General features: G+C 36.9%; 1 protein-coding gene across 3 annotated transcripts; it reads right to left on the bottom strand.

Moving 5' to 3' along the window:
• Positions 1-1,759: 1,759 nt before the first annotated feature.
• Positions 1,760-17,769, bottom strand: LOC132553611 (glycoprotein 3-alpha-L-fucosyltransferase A-like). Of its 3 annotated transcripts, XM_060217866.1 has the most exons (3): positions 17,727-17,769; positions 9,906-10,218; positions 1,760-3,110 (listed from the first exon to the last, which is right to left on the bottom strand). In XM_060217866.1, the coding sequence occupies exons 2-3, from the start codon at positions 9,941-9,943 to the stop codon at positions 1,919-1,921; spliced, it is 1,230 nt and encodes a 409-aa protein (XP_060073849.1). In that variant the 5' UTR covers positions 9,944-10,218; positions 17,727-17,769; the 3' UTR covers positions 1,760-1,918. The 3 variants fall into 3 exon arrangements, with proteins under 3 accessions (XP_060073849.1, XP_060073852.1, XP_060073850.1); XM_060217869.1 differs by lacking the exon at positions 9,906-10,218 and having other exon boundaries at positions 17,727-17,742; XM_060217867.1 differs by lacking the exons at positions 9,906-10,218; positions 17,727-17,769 and adding an exon at positions 4,872-5,904.

A 17,769-nucleotide genomic window follows, 5' to 3' on the forward strand; every position in this document is an offset into this window, starting at 1 on the left:
TCACCAAAAGGAATTAAATACAGTGCAGTGATAAAACTGTTATTTCCACAGTTTAAACGCACTAAATAGTCACAGCATTGTCCACAACATAATAATTACGTATTTGAAAACTATATATTGCTACAACAAAATATAACATCAGACACACTACTAAACACGAAATTGTAAAGAGGATGGTGCAGGATTTGGAGACTCGGCCCTATACCTAGGTCACTGTAAGGGACGCAGTAGGGCTCATCTTTCGATTACCTGAACCCTGTGCAGTACTGTAATTTGTAGGATACCCAGGGAAACTGTACCGGGGATGATTACTGCTGATTATTTTATTCATTGGTACATATTGACAACTCATGAGGTATCTGTTGTCGTCCTCTGTGCCCCCACCCCTCCAAATTCAAATTTCTAAAATAGTTTACACGTACAGCGAAGACAGTTGTCTCCCGGAGGTTCCGAGCGGAATGCTCACTGCTGAAACTAATAATACATAATAAAACAACACACACAAGTAAGTCCACCCTTTCAAGTATTTGTTAGACAAACGACTGAATATGAAGAAATACACACAAACAAACTCCACATTTAAGGCCTTACGTTAGGATAAACAGAAGGATACCTCAGGTACAACGGTCATGGACTGGTTTGCTGTCGGATTCGGGTCTTCTACCCAGGCTTGTATCATATGGAACTCTGTTAAGTAGTACACTCGATATTTTTATAGAGCCGTCTACTCAAACTACTATATTCAAACGATCACCGCTACAGACGGTTCCATCCCACTGCCAACTCAAATCGTTCGTCGGTGAGACGATACCCGGCCACAGGTGGAGTAGTATAACTTCTGTATTGAAGTAGTTGTTGTATAACTTCTACATTGAAGTAACTGTTGTATAACTTCTACAATGTAGTAACTGTTTTATAACTTCTACATTCTAGTAACTGTTGTATAACTTCTACATTGTAGTGACTGTTGTGTAACGTCTACATTGTATTCAATATTGAGTAAATCATTAGCAGATGCTCCTATCTGCGTTTTTACCAAATTTTATGTTGTTCTTAAGTCCATATTATTTATCTTTCAACATCGTGTTAAATCATATCACGGACAGATAAATCTTGATTATCGACACCGTGACATCTGGTTATAGACCGATACAGAATATTTTTAACAATATCACTCGAGTGTTTTCATCAGTATTTTCAACTGAGAGAGAGAGAGAGAGAGAGAGAGAGAGAGAGAGAGAGAGAGAGAGAGAGAGAGAGAGCATTACAAAAACGATAATTATTTTTCAATTTTTAAAAAAAGAATTTCCAAACTTTAAAATGCATGAAAATTATTCACTATCGTATACATCATTTCTGGTGAAATTTCATTGATGGCCTGATCATTTCTTTACTTTTATTGATTTAATTATTTTTGTTGTTTTCTTGTGCCGTTATCGAAGTGTATATTAATAGGAGTAACAACATATTTCTTGGTGCACGTTAAATCGCACTAAAAATCTCAAGGCCTACATTTATCCTATCATATAAAACATTTCGAAACGATACAGAAAAAATATAGGCTTACGTTTACTCCATCGTATAATACCTTTTGAAGTAAGTACAGTAAACTGGAAAACAATCCTTATCATTACATTCGCCATCAAGAGATTTTCACTAATTCTCTAATATGCATCGTAGGAACAGCGGGCAGTTCAATACAATAGTATTTTACTGGGAAGAAAGAGTGGTCATATGGATAAGAAGTTCAAAGAGCATGCCAATTAGTATATTTTATTTCATTTACATTTTGAAAATAAACATGTCATGTTGCAATAACAACAAGCTCTCATTAATGAATCGTGCATAAACATTAACATGATCAAGAATTGTACAGAAAATATATAAGTACATAATATCTACTATCAAGAGAAGCCGACTATTCAACATCATCAGCTCCTACACAAAATTCTTGATTTCCACCTTTAAGCCAAGCATCGATATCGTCATATAAGCGTCTGTAGGATTCTGATCGATGTAACCTCCGGCATAATATACAAAAAGGATTAGGCTCATAGCTGTATGATTCATAGAATTGTTTCCATGTAAAGTAATTTTCAAATGCCGTCATATTATTTGGAAGTTTTGTTATATACTCGCCGAGTTTCCCTGGGGACGAAAATTCATCCGTACTTATGTAACTTCCAGGGGGTAAGAACATCCAAGATTGATTTTTGAATCCCCGAACCACCGGAATTGTATTTGAAGCGATTTGGAAAATATTGAAAACTTTCTCGGTAATATAGTCCCGACATATAGCGTTCTCAAAAGACAAATAAAACTTGTAACGATCCAAACATTCCTTAAATTTATCGAAATCACAAACTAATTTTCCACAGGCACCGTATATATCCGTTTTGACGTATTTAGTAAGTTGTTCGACGTATAATTCACGTTTTGATGACGTGTTACAATGACTAACAAACCAACCCACAGGATTGAATGACGTAGGAATATTTAAAGCGGTCGGAATTTTTGAAAGGACACTTTGACGTTTCCTAAAATCTCCATATGAATGGCGAATATCGGCATCACGACGGTATGACATGGTCCAATTGAAAAGACACCGCCATGGTGACAAGGACCCCATCCAATATACAGGAGCCTCGCTTCCGTGTAGCACCCAGATCTGACCTCGGATTTTCGTTGGTGGTTGAGGATTGGTAATCCCTAGCGGCGGGCCCTGAAACATCACAGCATCACTGGTAGACAAATTACCATTAACGCCATAAGTCATTGTGCATGCATCCGGGCAGTTATCGAAAGATGTAGGTGACACGTGGTCCGGTTTGTTAAAATAATGGACTTTGATAATTTTTTTCTTAATTTCATGTTTGTTTTCTTCCAATGCAGTAGACATTACGTAGTGTTTCAGTTTTTCTAGATAGATATCAATTTTTGTTTTATTTCTCCTTAATATAGACCATTGACTGTACGTCCCATCGACGAATTCACGGTTCTCAACAGGCAGTGGGCTACTCGTGTCTCTGTTAATTATCTGGTAGGTGTCGTGTAAGAGTTTCATTGACAAACATACAGCACACATTGCCAACACTTTTGTTAAATATTTCCTGTAAAACAAATAAAGTAAATATTAATTTCATAAGTTCAAAATGAGACTCATGATACCCCCCAATCCCCATCCTTCCCGGTCTTTTCATGTAAAATAAATCCGCAGTAAGGGAGGTACATTAACTCTGTTGACGTTCATATGTAAATTTTGTAGTAATATTTTGCCCTTAAATAGCTAACCCTTATGACTACACAACTATACATTTTATCTGAGCAGTTTAAGGGTTGTTCACTGGTTTAACACTATCTTAATACCATTAGTTTGAATGCAGAAGAATGTTTCTGCGTTAGTGATATTGTATGAGACTTTAAACATTTATTGTAAATTAAGTAATGAGTACGGAGAAATAGGACGGTTAGTGGCATAAGGATGTGTTTGAAAAATGGGAACATATCTAACAGATAAAAAAATCAGACTATCCTTTTGAAAATACATCTTAAACAAGTAAATCTAGTACCTTATTAAAATAAAAGGCAACTCTGAAAAAGGCAAATAAAAGAATACTTTCTAACAAAAATATGAAAATCCAAACTTACACATGACCCACCAATTAAACTGTGTATACGTGTGTTTATTATATCGCAATTTCCAGAAATCTCAATTTAGAAAAGCGGTGTCTGGAAAAATCTCTCTAGATACACGATCATAATTAAAGTTACTGCGGTTTATAATTACACTTTAGGGAATGTAGATCAGGTGACGTATTTGTGTGTCAAAATTAAACAACATTTGAAATATGATCTCTCAAAGTTACAACCTATTATTTCAATTTAATTCCACTGTGGGCTTCTTCAGGCATTATCAATTCAAAATTGCCTCGAAATTAACAAAACTGTGCAAATATACATATCTCCATATAAAGCATTACTGGATTGTGTGTGAACTGAAGGGGATCCTTTTACAACATCGAAAGAACTGATACGGGGGTTAACCCATATATGTCTAATAAACCGAAGGTACCATCAATCAGTACTTCCGGTGTGATTGTTGGAAATCTAACACGTGTTCTTTAGCAAAAAACACGCATTCTTTACCATGTTTTATAACTCTGTCAACATAAAAAAAACAATACTGATAGGCTTACGATGATGAAATTACTATATATGCCACAATCATTTATTCCAAGCAAACCCGAATCTTTCATCCTAAAACCAAGACCAGAGAAAAGAACAGTCCTTTGTCTTTATTTCAGATACACTAAATACACAAACATTTATGACTCTCTCCTTATCATCCCACCTCTGAAATAATGTTTGTTGATCAGAACCTCTTAGAAGTAGAAAGTGATCCTACAGAAGGAAATGTACTGTGAATTTCTTTGTCAGATTGTTTTCATTAATTTTATTTTCTGAGGTTTTCCCGAAATTTTGGATGCGTTTTTTCTCCTTAAAATCAAATCAAATGAGAAATAATGTTTTCTCACATTTTCATTGCATCAGCTTTAGCCATTTATTCCAACCTTGAAATAATAATTAAATGACTCTTTGATAATAACATTCTTTAAAGAACTAGGCAGTTAAAGGATTGTATCACAAATTGAACTCAAAGTCAAATGAATCTACCAAACCAATTACTACTATCTAATTCCAAACAAACTCGAAATTTTCAATTTACCTGAAATGAGCCTATAATTTAGACCTAGTCTATGAAATCAATTCTCTTATTCATACAAAAGTGTAAACATTGAACAAAAATCTTTGCTGAAAACGACGACCATTTAAAACAGGTTGTACAGTTTACGTGCAATGTCAATACTTACAATTTTCCTAGCCGGAAACGAAACATTGTTCCCAGTTTTCACATACGTATCCCGACGTTTATCACACTGGTGTAATTCTCACTGAAATTCCCCTAGTCGTACTTTTGTCGGTACTTAACAATGATTCAAATGCGTATTAATTATCCAACACACATCGTCTCCTTTCATTAGTAGATTAAATGGCACTATGGACCGTTTTAACAAAACTGTACACTGTCTTTCCATGCGATCTTTAAGTACATAGTATACCTAATGATCCTCTTATCTCGTGACACTGAATGTATTAACCCTGTCGCACAAACACTGGCTATAAACACGTGTTAATATTGATCCCAGAGTTGACCAGGATGTTGATTACTTACTTAATCTCCACATATTTATACACATGTTCTACTTTACACACGTTTCCTTGTAAGGCAGACGGTTTTATAGTGGCGTACTTGAGGCGAATGTGAGATGCACAGCTACTTGTGAAAAAGCTAAGCTTTTCATTGTTTGAATGTTTAAAGCATTGTAGGCCAACATAAAAACTATGACCAATAAATCTATTTTTAAATGTGCAGTAAGTGTGACATCCGCTTTATCGAAACGACACTATATCACTAAATGTATATCATTCCTCTTCCATACCTGTACTGGTGAACACATGTCACTGTGGAAGCCAACACAACATACACAAAATGCTTTCAATTTTTTATGTCGCCCTGACCATGGTTGACTAAGTCGGCTTGGGCGAGTTACAACAGTTTAGCTCGGTCAACCAATAATTGACTTTTATAATACAACGACAACAGCTGCTAGCTGTCGTTAACGCATGTGCTAACAATATCAATAAATTAACGGAAATCCTATATATGAGATATTCTCAGCTAGAAATTCAAGAGCAACATGTAAATCTTTTAAAATTAGCATTTGTTTTGTCAACGTTTTGGCGAGTTCCCTGAATATAACGTTCACACCAAACTATGATTAAATATTTCGATAGGCTCCATATGGAAGCCTTTTCAAAACAAGGTTCCTTATTATTCCACTGTTGTGGTTCCTGATAAATTACAGGAAATGAAAAACAAGATATCTGAGTTCACTAATTCAGGAATTATCTGATATTAAACACATTGGAAACATTTTTGGGGATTATAAACAGTATTTCATTCTTTTTTTCTGTTATCGCTTCTATTATGTAACTTTTAGTTCTATTTTGTTTTTGTCTTGTATAAATGCTCACAAAAAAAGAGAAATAAAGCTAGATCTACAAAACACGAAACTGATATAAATGGTCTACAAAGAAGTCAACCTCTTGTGACGTTTACATCAACGCCTGTAGCATCACCTACAGAAGTACCACTCGTGCCAAAAACATACCAGTAGACGCCAATAAATCCTCGTCCCCAGACCATTATGCTACCTCCTGTGATTGAAGAGGATTCATAACTGTTCATTGTAATTGTTTCATATATATGTAATACTATCAAAGTGTTTATGTTCGTTCATCGACAGAAGTTCCATCAACGACACAGAAATTATTCATCATTTTTATATATTATCTTCACCCACATTGATTACTTAACATTTACTTAAATATATATTCGATCATTTATACAGAAGAGACGTCTTCACAATCTGCAATGGAGTGTTCAACCTAACATGATACAAACACGGTCATATAAAGTAATAGTAACTTTACCCTACTGTGTCAAGAGTCGGAGACGTTGTAACGTCATCATACATGCACAAATATATCGTCCACTACTCAAACGACATAACAACGCAACATATTTCAACGGATAAAGAAATTCTCGATGCAGTTAAATGCAGAAAAAAATTATTTCCTGATCTAAAGATAAACTACATTCACTTCTACAACTTACAGCATCCTCATTACAACATGGAACTCCTGACAAATCTACATTGTACATCTCAGCCTTATTGGTGTTCGATATATTATGCATGGATTTAAGTTGGAAGTACATCATCCAAGCAGCATCATTTACCGTTTCATGAACAAGAACACTTGCCTTTATTGCTTTGGACGTCAATATTACCTTGAATGAACTTTATCAACTAATCAAATTTCTTCATCATGATGTTTCGTAATCTCTTATAGTGCATAAAAATTATATATCTGTACATTTATTTAATTGGTACTTTCAAGTTTTTCGTTACTCGAAGTGTTTGGCAATATTACCCTGTTGTTAGCAATATTATATGTTAATGGTGTATCGTTTCATCGTCATTGTAATGTATGATGTTATTTCTCACTCTATTATAAGTACTATGTACTTTAATTTCACAATAACTATTGACAAAAGACTGTCATTCAATTTGTTAGTATTAATGATATGAACTTATTTTAACACTCCATACATGACTTGTATCATTTCATTATCAGAAATATGATATTATTAAGATTACAATAAGTACGTGTTCCAAATAACTCACAATGTATTTATTTTAATAAGAAACTTTATTATAATTTTTGAAGATTTCCATAAATTAACCTTACTTCGTCAATATACTTTCGTATAACTTTATCATGAATATTTACTTAAACTATTTTTTCATACATGATGTCATAATCATACTAATGTGAAATTATTTCTGACAAAGGGACGAGAGAACCACAATACATAATTTCTGAAATAATATCAAAATTATCATAAGAGTAAAATCTCGTATTTTGTATTGAGCAAAATATGAATATGAGCTTTATCCAAAACCTTATCGTCATTATGCCCAAAGGCTAAAGACAGATTACATGTTTACATGGCAGAAATACATATTGTCATAGGTAAATATGTCAAGTAATGAAATTTTGTAATTAATGATGTAATTTTGTCACTTTTCTGTCTAATTATGATTCGCTTGGTCTTTTCAACATTCCATTGAACACAACTGGACCGACTTTTCTTCACGCAGAGAAACTTGGAAGATGATAATCCTAAATCTCACGTAGAAGACGACTATCAGTCACCTTTATCCAGCGATCCAGCGATTCGTCGCCATGTTTTGCTAAAATATATATGTATCGGTCATCTATAGGGGAAAACTGTATTCATCATGAATCAATCTATTCAAGACCGTATTGACACCATTAACTCTATTATTGATCCAGGTGTAATAAATGAAGGGGTCTACCATTAACTCTATTACTGATCCAGGTGTAATAAATGATGGGGTCTACCATTAACTCTGTTACTGATCCAGGTGTAATAAATGAAGGGGTCTACCATTAACTCTGTTACTGATCAAGGTGTAATAAATGAAGGGGTCTACCATTAACTCTGTTACTGATCCAGGTGTAATAAATGAAGGGGTCTACCATTAACTCTATTACTGATCCAGGTGTAATAAATGAAGGGGTCTACCATTAACCTCAGGTGTAATAAATTACCATTAATCCAGGTGTAATAAATGAAGGGGTCTACCATTAACTCTATTACTGATCCAGGTGTAATAAATGAAGGGGTCTACCATTAACTCTGTTACTGATCCAGGTGTAATAAATGAAGGGGTCTACCATTAACTCTATTACTGATCCAGGTGTAATAAATGAAGGGGTCTACCATTAACTCTATTACTGATCCAGGTGTAATAAATGAAGGGGTCTACCATTAACTCTATTACTGGCCCAGGTGTAATAAATGAAGGGGTCTACCATTAACTCTATTACTGATCCAGGTGTATAAAATGAAGGGGTCTACCATTAACTCTAGTACTGATCCAGTTGTGATAAATGAAGGGGTCTACCATTAACTCTATTACTGATCCAGTTGTGGTAAATGAAGGGGTCTACCATTAACTCTATTACTGATCCAGCTGTAGTAAATGAAGGGGTCTACCATTAACTCTATTACTGATCCAGGTGTATAAAATGAAGGGGTCTACCACTAACTCTATTACTGATCCAGGTGTATAAAATGAAGGGGTCTACCATTAACTCTATTACTGATCCAGTTGTGGTAAATGAATGGGTCTACCATTAACTCTATTACTGGCCCAGGTGTAATAAATGAAGGGGTCTACCATTAACTCTATTACTGATCCAGGTGTAATAAATGAAGGGGTCTACCATTAACTCTATTACTGATCCAAGTGTATAAAATGAAGGGGTCTACCATTAACTCTATTACTGATCCAGGTGTATAAAATGAAGGGGTCTACCATTAACTCTATTACTGATCGAGGTGTAATAAATGAAGGGGTCTACCATTAACTCTATTACTGGCCCAGGTGTAATAAATGAAGGGGTCTACCATTAACTCTATTACTGATCGAGGTGTAATAAACGAAGGGGTCTACCATTAACTCTGTTACTGATCCAGGTGTATAGAATGAAGGGGTCTACCATTAACTCTATTACTGATCGAGGTGTAATAAACGAAGGGGTCTACCATTAACTCTATTACTGATCGAGGTGTAATAAATGAAGGGGTCTACCACTAACTCTATTACTGATCCAGGTGTATAAAATGAAGGGGTCTACCATTAACTCTAGTACTGATCCAGTTGTGATAAATGAAGGGGTCTACCATTAACTCTATTACTGATCCAGTTGTGGTAAATGAAGGGGTCTACCATTAACTCTATTACTGATCGAGGTGTAATAAATGAAGGGGTCTACCATTAACTCTATTACTGATCCAGGTGTATAAAATTAAGGGGTCTACCATTAACCCTGTTACTGATCGAGGTGTAATAAATGAAGGGGTCTACCATTAACTCTATTACAGGTGTAATAAATGAAGGGGTCTACCATTAACTCTATTACTGGCCCAGGTGTAATAAATGAAGGGGTATACCATTAACTCTATTACTGTTTTAGGTGTAATAAATGAAGGGGTACCTGACTTTGAACAATGACATTCTCAAGGACACCATTGTGTTTAAACTGGTTTAAGCGATCTTGGAGATCAAGTTATGAATGAAAAAGTTTCTTCATTAGAATTACTCAAATAAGAATTAAAAAGTATTCAAATAATTAGTTAATGTGCAGATTTCTGCATTTAATTACGGTTAATTATATCGTATAAATACCTCCAATACCTGGCAAGACCCCCTAGCTGTATAACCATTTCCTGATGCTACTAAGACGACAACGAACAGCAGCGAGACGAGTTCACCTTATCCGCCATGCTACCTTTGATGCCCAGGTAAAGTGAAGCTGATGTGTGGTTCACAGAGGGACCTCCAACCAAGTTCTCGAAGCATAGTATTAGAAGCTGCAGAAGGTGGTACACTAGTCATATCCGAACATATACATCATTATCAGAGCGTTCCAAAAGATTTATGCCGCCAATGAAATCAACAGGATACAACGAGGAACATCAAGACCGCTTGGGAAAGGATACTGAAATATCAACAGCAGACTGACCCAACTAAAGGAGCACCTTTAGACTTGAAAGTGTCTACTATAATGTAAAATGTGCTGGACTGTTAAAATATCTCTATCATGTATGTTTGTATCTGTATATTAACCAACTTATGCTACAACTTATGTATATTATATCAGTGAATGTTATGTGTTATATGTCTCTGCAAGAAACAAATGCAAAATTACATGTATTAAGAAATGTAATATTATTGTATATTTACATTCTGTGTTGCCTATATGTCGTTTGTACACCAAATTGTAGTAGATGAGACTGTTTACTTCAACTTACAGTGTATGAATACAGCAGATAGTGTCTCCAATGTAAACAAACATGGCCGCCAGTAGCAATAAATAAACATAGCTTGCATACATACAATCCAATTATATCTTAAATTCAACATTGTATTCATAGCGACTGTATACTGCCATTTGATAACAGTTCAATGCTTAAATGTAAATCAGTCGGTGTAAACAAGAGGTACACACCTCACTGTCTTTGGGCAACAGTCATACAACATCTCAGTTGGTGGGTCACGAGTGATATGTCTATATCTGTATATATGTACCTCACATGTCATTCGCATCTCTAAAGGAAGGGGAATAACTTTGGTTGACTTTCCGGCTATTTATAGTGACTTCGTCTGTACTATATGGCAGCACATGGTATACCAATCGATCATAATGAGGTGTTACAATTTCGGCCAAGGGGTGTTACAATTTCGGACACACCAATTAAAATAAACTAAAGACCATTCGATTATACATATCGACAAAACAATGTAAATTAATTATAAATTGAAGCTCCCCTCACATAGGCAGGTGCAAAAAACCTTTGATGTAATGTAGAAGCACGTGAGCATGTACCCTTTCTCCATTGTCGCTGCCAATTTGTGGATCCGCAACTCATCAGGTGCTCATACAAAATCCAAGCAAACCAAACAGGATTTTTGAGGCAAAGTGCTAGGCTATTTAAACCAATCAACCAACATTGCAGAATATTAGAGTATTCAAACCAATAAGCAAACTAGATAGAAATGCTTAGTCCAGGCAGGATTGTGCAGAAAACTTGTTTACTGTATTTAAGTCATGATAATTAGAATTGATAAGAGGGGAAATACATACAAAAACATAAAATATTGATATAAGTATAGTGTATACTGAATCAATTATTTTGGTTACATTTTCATTTTAATAATTGTAGATTTCAATTACAGTTAGATTTGCTACAGTATTGTACGATGAACTTAAATATTTATTGACATCTTCAGGAAATACAGTTTCATCTGTTATACACATTTTGCCGAGGTACAAATGTTTGATATCTGTTAAAGCATATATAAATGTATTGGAATAATAATACAATATCACAAATATTAGATTAATTATGATTCTTTATTCCATTCACTGAAACAGAAATACTTGAATTAGTCAGGACTTCCGGGAAAGTATAAGCCTTGGAAGCACCAGCATGGAATGCTACCGAGACTGACACGGCTGCTGTTGCTGTATGAGATCCCAATGACGACAGTGGAGACTTTAGAGAGGGTGGTGAACAGGTACCTGAGAAAATAGCGAGGAGTCCCGCCAAGCTTCACAGATATCGATCTGTATGGACGCTCTACAGAGCTACAACTGCCACTTATGGTGAGGAGTTCAAAGTGTCCATGAGCAGGCTGGTGATGACACTCCGGGAATCCAAAGATCAGTGAGGCAGGGATACAGACAAGAACGGGAAGTGGTCTGCGACTGCTGCTGTAGAGGAAGCGGAGAGTATGCTGGAGTTGAGGGATATTATTGGGAATACATGTGTAGGAGGGCAAGGTGTTGGCTGTTCACACTTCCAGCAGTGGGAAAGGGCAAACACACAGGAGCGACGACAGATGGTTCAGAAAGAGGTATGGAGAGTTGAAGAGGAGACGGAAGCAGAAATCTATTGAACTGAGTATGCATGGTGCATGGACCAGATGGAATATCCCGGAGAGAAAGCTTACATGTGCTGAATTTTGGAGGATTGAACCTTCAGGATCTCGTTCATGCTAAGATCAGTATATGACACTCTTCCATCACCCGTCAATCTGCACCAGTGGGGAATGACAGCAGACCCGAACTGCAGACTATGCAATCAGAGAGGGTCAATGTCTTACATCCAGCCGGGATGTAAGAAGGCACTTCAACAAGGAAGGGATCGATGGAGTCATGATAATGTACTGAGAGTATTAGCTGATATCCTGGAGATGGAAAGGCAGAAGAGGGAAAGGGAGGACAAGAAGCATCTCTTCTATCTTGGACTGGACTCAATCATGGGAGATGATGGTTGATTTGGACAGAAAGCTTGTCTTCCCAGATATCGTGCAGACAACGCTGAGGCCTGACATCGTGATGTCATCGCAGCAGTCCAAACTCCTCATCACAATAGAGCTAACAGTACCATGGAAAGAAGGTTGCTAGGATGCTCATGAAAGGAAGAAAACGAAGTATGATGAGCTGATGGCGAAGTGCAGAGAAAGGGGATGGATTGTGTGGCTATTTCCTGTGGAGATGGGCTGCAGAGTGTTCCTGGCCCTTATGGAGGATGCTGCAGACACTAGGGATCACAGGAAGAACCTGAAGTGCAGCCATCAGACGTTTGGAAGAAGCTGCAGAGAAAGCATTGTGCTGGCTATGGCACTGACGAGATGAGCCAATGTGGAAGCCAATGTAGACGAGCAGTGGTTTGGCCAGCACTGCTGACCCACCAGCCGGAGGATGTTGTGGTTTAGGGTCAAAACAACTGAAGAGGGCTGGTTATCACCTGATGACGTTGACAGAGGCTTCGCAGCGGAAAGATACCAGTGACATGCTACACACAAGGAATGTCACAGATAACAGAATAAGATCATCTGTAAGTTATCATAGTACTTTAGATTTCAATCTTGTGTCAGAGGACATCTTCTTTACTCGCTTTCTTCTCTTTCCATTTTTTTGGTAGTTTTACATTCTGTTTCTCTCTTTCCTTCTTTTTTTCTCTCATTTCTTTCTGCTATTTCTCTTTGCTCTTCTGCTATTATCATGTCGTATGTCCATTCTTTGCATCTGTGGGTTTTTTTAGGGACCTTCAGTGTACTGAAGACATTATTGATTGTTTCACCTAAATCAACAACAGGTGTGACAGACACATTGGCAGGCTGCATTGGAGTAGTATCCAATTCTAACAGACTGGAAATGGTTGCCAAACCATCTGACTCTATTACAGTGTAAACCTCCGCGAATGAGCAGGCTGGAAGTAAAACCGCTCCTAGAAACTGATCAAGCTGAAAAGTAGGGCCAACATCACCTGTATGACTAACATCACCTGAACCTAAGGACACATTACCTGTAGGACCAACATCACCTGAACCTTAGGACATCACCTGTAGGACCAACATCATCTGAACCTAAGGACACATCGCCTATAGGACTAAGTTCACCTGAACCTAAGGACACATCACCTGTAGGACCAACATCATCTGAACCTAAGGACACATCACCTGTAGGACCAACACCATCCGAACCTAAGGACACATCGCATGTAGGACCAAAATCATCTGAACCTAAGGACACATCACCTATAGGACCAACATCACCTGAACCTAAGGACACATCACCTGTAGGACCAACATCAACTTAACCTAAGGACACATCGCATGTAGGACTAACATCACCTGAACCTAAGGACACATCACCTGTAGGACCAACATCATCCAAACCTAAGGACACATCACCTATAGGACTAACATCACCTGAACCTAAGGACACATCACTTGTAGGACCAACGTCACTTGAACTTAAGGACACATCACCTGTAGGACCAACATCACCTGTAGGACCAACATCACCTGTACCTATGAACACATTACCTATAGGACTAGCATCACCTGAACCTAAGGACACATCATCAACTGGAGGTTGAACTTGAACATCTTCAGAATCCTTGTCACTTCCTGCTATCTGAGCATCAAAAGGCTCTGATGTTAGGAATGCCACTGAAGGGACAGCCATTCTGTTTAAGGGAAATATTCCACATGCCCTGAACCCCCTCTTGATATTTTCAGATGTGGCAGCTGCTTCCCAGGCCTGACTGAATACTTGTTCCCATGTCTGTTTGGTGGTGTTGTTGAGAGACTTGCGGCAAGAAATTCAGTGTCCACCTGGTTGTATGAGGCTGAGAAGGGGTCCTAATACAGTCCTGTCCAAACGCTGAAACTGTGCCGAAGTATGTGGTGGCAAGGCAAGAACATTTGAAGCTTTGGTGGCCTCTAACAATGTCAGCACTTCATGGCTTCTACGAGAGTCTATGATAAGCAGTTATGGCCTCTCAGGGCCAGTATGCTGAAGAAATACCTCTTGAAACCATTTATTTCCAAAACATCGGTAATCCAGGCCTTTGGCTGCCACGTCTTAACAGTGCCAGGAGGAACATCCTCTGCCCTAAATGATTCCAATAACCTTCTGGTTGTCCCCTTAACTATACAAAGGGGTGGCGTTGAAGCCCCACTCCCACTGACACATGCCAATACATTGACTGATTCCCTGGAGCTAGAGGTCCTTCCAGGAAGGCTCCTTGCTCCCTTCCTGGCACATACTGCAACTTGGGAGTGCTCCATTAGAAAACCCATTTCATTACAGTTCCATACTTGATGAGATTTATTTCAGAGGTTTAGGTCCTGCATGAGAGCCTCAAAGGAAGCAAAATAATTAAAGACAACTGGGTGGTTCATCATCATGTCTTTGACCTCAACATGGTCCTGCTCACTCCAAAGTCTTTTTCAGATGCTGAAATCGCCTGCTACAATGGTTTCCTCTATGTCTGGTGAGAGAGCCAGTGGTATTCCAATCTTGGCTCTAGTCTTTTCTGGAAATCAAGTCCTGCAGTGTTGACCGTGGAATACTGAATTACCTGCTTGCAGCTCTGATAGACAGTTGGCCTGTTCTTATAGCTTCAACTGCGCTATCCAAATCCTCAGATGGTACATGGAATAAATTCCTTTTTTTCTGGACATTCTGAATAAAAAAAAAAGATTAGACAACTGCACATTGATTTGGCCTGATTTGAAATTCTGACTTGTGACGTTGAAATTTTCAAAAATTCAATCTCGCACCCAAAAATATGTCACTAAGGGATATGAAATAAACAAAGACACAGTCCATAGTTCAGCTGTCATAGAACAAGGATTTCTTTTTATTCTTCTCCCAGGCTATAATCAAATGATCAAAATACAATGGGTGAAAAGAAAACATAAATGTTGTACACCCATTCTTACCAGTCTTGACCTGAGATACGCACTGAATATAGTAAGCCAGTATCCATATATGTATACTATCAAATTTGTCGTCCTATACTGATAATTCTTATAAAGTTATTTCCAGTGGGAAATGACCAACGTTATGCTCAAAAATGCAATTTTTATATAAAAATTACAGTACAATCTAACAATAATATTCTTACCCAGGAAGAAATGCGAGACTCATTTTGGTAATAAAGTGCCTTAAGATGCTTTGGCCCTTCCCATCAGTCCCTGGTGGATCAATATGGGCATACCATCAATATGTCATCTTTCAATCATAATTCTCACCAAGTTTGAAATATTTCCTATGGAAACTAAACAAATTATGCTCAAAAATCTAATTTTTCTACATAAACTATAGTAAACTTTACCCCCTCCCCACCGGGAAATGTGAGATCCTGAGGTGATGAAATTCATAATTTTGGTAAAACACCTTAAGATGCTTCCATTCATGAAGAGTAATTGATTTTACCATATCTGGGTCTTGAAGAGAAGATTTTTTTAAAATCCCACATCAATTTGACCCCTTTTGGCCCTGCCCCTCTGGGCCCCTATTGGGTGGGAACTGTGTAATTCACAATTTTGGTTCATCTTAGGCCAGGGAAGGTTTCTGCAAAATTTCACTTAAATCGGATCAGGGTTTCTGAGAAGTCAAAACTGTTCAGTTGTTTATGGATGCATGACGTCAAAAGAAGGTGATTTGAATAGTTCACCATGAGACAACTAACTTAACATTCAATTTTTTTTTTTTTTCAATCATGTAGATCTTTGAAAGAAAAAATTATCTCTGATAATTCAAGTCTTTCCCAAAAAATACTTACAGAAACAAAACAAATTCTCAGAAATATAAGCTACTGAAAAAGCAAATTTACAAAATATTTTTACAACTTTATTTTTTTTCCATCGTGCAGTTCTAAAAAAAATTAAATCACAACGAAAAAAAGTACCATTCCAATTTCAAAAGAAAGACCAAAATATCAATATACCAAGAAAGAAGTTGTTCGTAACTAAAAACAAATATTGATGATTTACATACTTTTAAATAATATCATCCTCTTTTCCACAGAATCATAATAAAAAATTAAATAAAATTACATGCAAGTTTGTTGTTGTTGTTATTATTTATGAACAAATTGAAAATTTTAAAAAATAAAATACCAATAAAAATGAGTGAGTCAGCATGTTTTAACAGTCTAAAAATTCAACGAGATGCAATTATACTACATTTTTAAAATACTGGATATCACGTTCTTAATTTGTTTTAAAATGACTTAAGCAAGTCTACGTTTATATCCTGTCTATTTTTAGGCTAAACGTACTCAGTACGCAAAGCCTATTGTTTGTGTTGTGTTCATCCTGATTGGAGAATCACTCTGCTCTTCCTTTGGGATGAACTGCTAGTGTTGTAATTTCGGTCACCCCAATAAATAAGTGATACTGATAAATTATATTATTTTCATGGTTTGAATTATACACTTAAACAAAAATGTATTTTAAAAGTGGTACCACTGATAAAATAATGATCGATAATAGAAAATTTCACTTACGTGACTTCGATTACAGCACCCTTGGTAACCTTGGACTCGCAAAAAAGTTGGAATCGTCAACGCCAAAAGCAGTGAGAGGTGAAGGTCAAAAAGGCACGCGCTCGATTAAATAATTACGCATGCTCACATAAAGCAAAGCACGTTTGGGTGTTTTCCCATTTCTTAAAATAGTTGGGTGCAACCCTACGAGACAGACACGCGAAAACGCCAATTTTAATTGAAATATGTGCCTTTTATTTATGTGGCCCAAATTGTATACCCGATCAGAATTGTAACACTTGCCCCTAATGTTTATGTCCTCCCACAAAAATCAACCTTCATTAAGGTCCAACACGAGAAATGTTTCTTCTTGTCAGAAAAAAAGCTTTGAGCTTTGCTCACTATTTAACTCCTCAGTGAGGAAATTACCGATGAACGAAATGTAGACCTAGCCACTGCCGGTCAAATCGTCATTCGTGATCGGAACGTGTACGAAATACCACGACTCACATAACATATCACATTCTCTACCTGTCTGGCTGTCATCTATGATACAGCCCCGGGATTCTTTGACAGTACAACATTTCAGTGGTGTACGATATTTTTTACGAAATAGATAATGGAGAGGGAAATATCGTCATTTTTCCGCACTTACTGTTTAGCCATCCAAGCGGTCAATTCCATTAGATATATATGGT

The sequence above is a fragment of the Ylistrum balloti genome, unplaced genomic scaffold (genome assembly GCF_031769215.1).
Source record: "Ylistrum balloti isolate Yb309-2 unplaced genomic scaffold, AGI_CSIRO_Ybal_v1 Utg370340, whole genome shotgun sequence".
In the NCBI taxonomy this organism is placed as follows: domain Eukaryota; kingdom Metazoa; phylum Mollusca; class Bivalvia; order Pectinida; family Pectinidae; genus Ylistrum; species Ylistrum balloti.

What these genes read in the sequence shown, in the direction of transcription:
- LOC132553611 (XM_060217866.1), bottom strand. Translation starts at nt 9,943, where the DNA reads ATGGTTATACAGCTAGGGGGTCTTGCCAGGTATTGGAG. An exon ending in GGTCTTGCCAGGTATTGGAG is followed by an intron (nt 3,111 to 9,905) that starts GTATTTATACGA and finishes TTTGTTTTACAG; the next exon opens with GAAATATTTAACAAAAGTGT.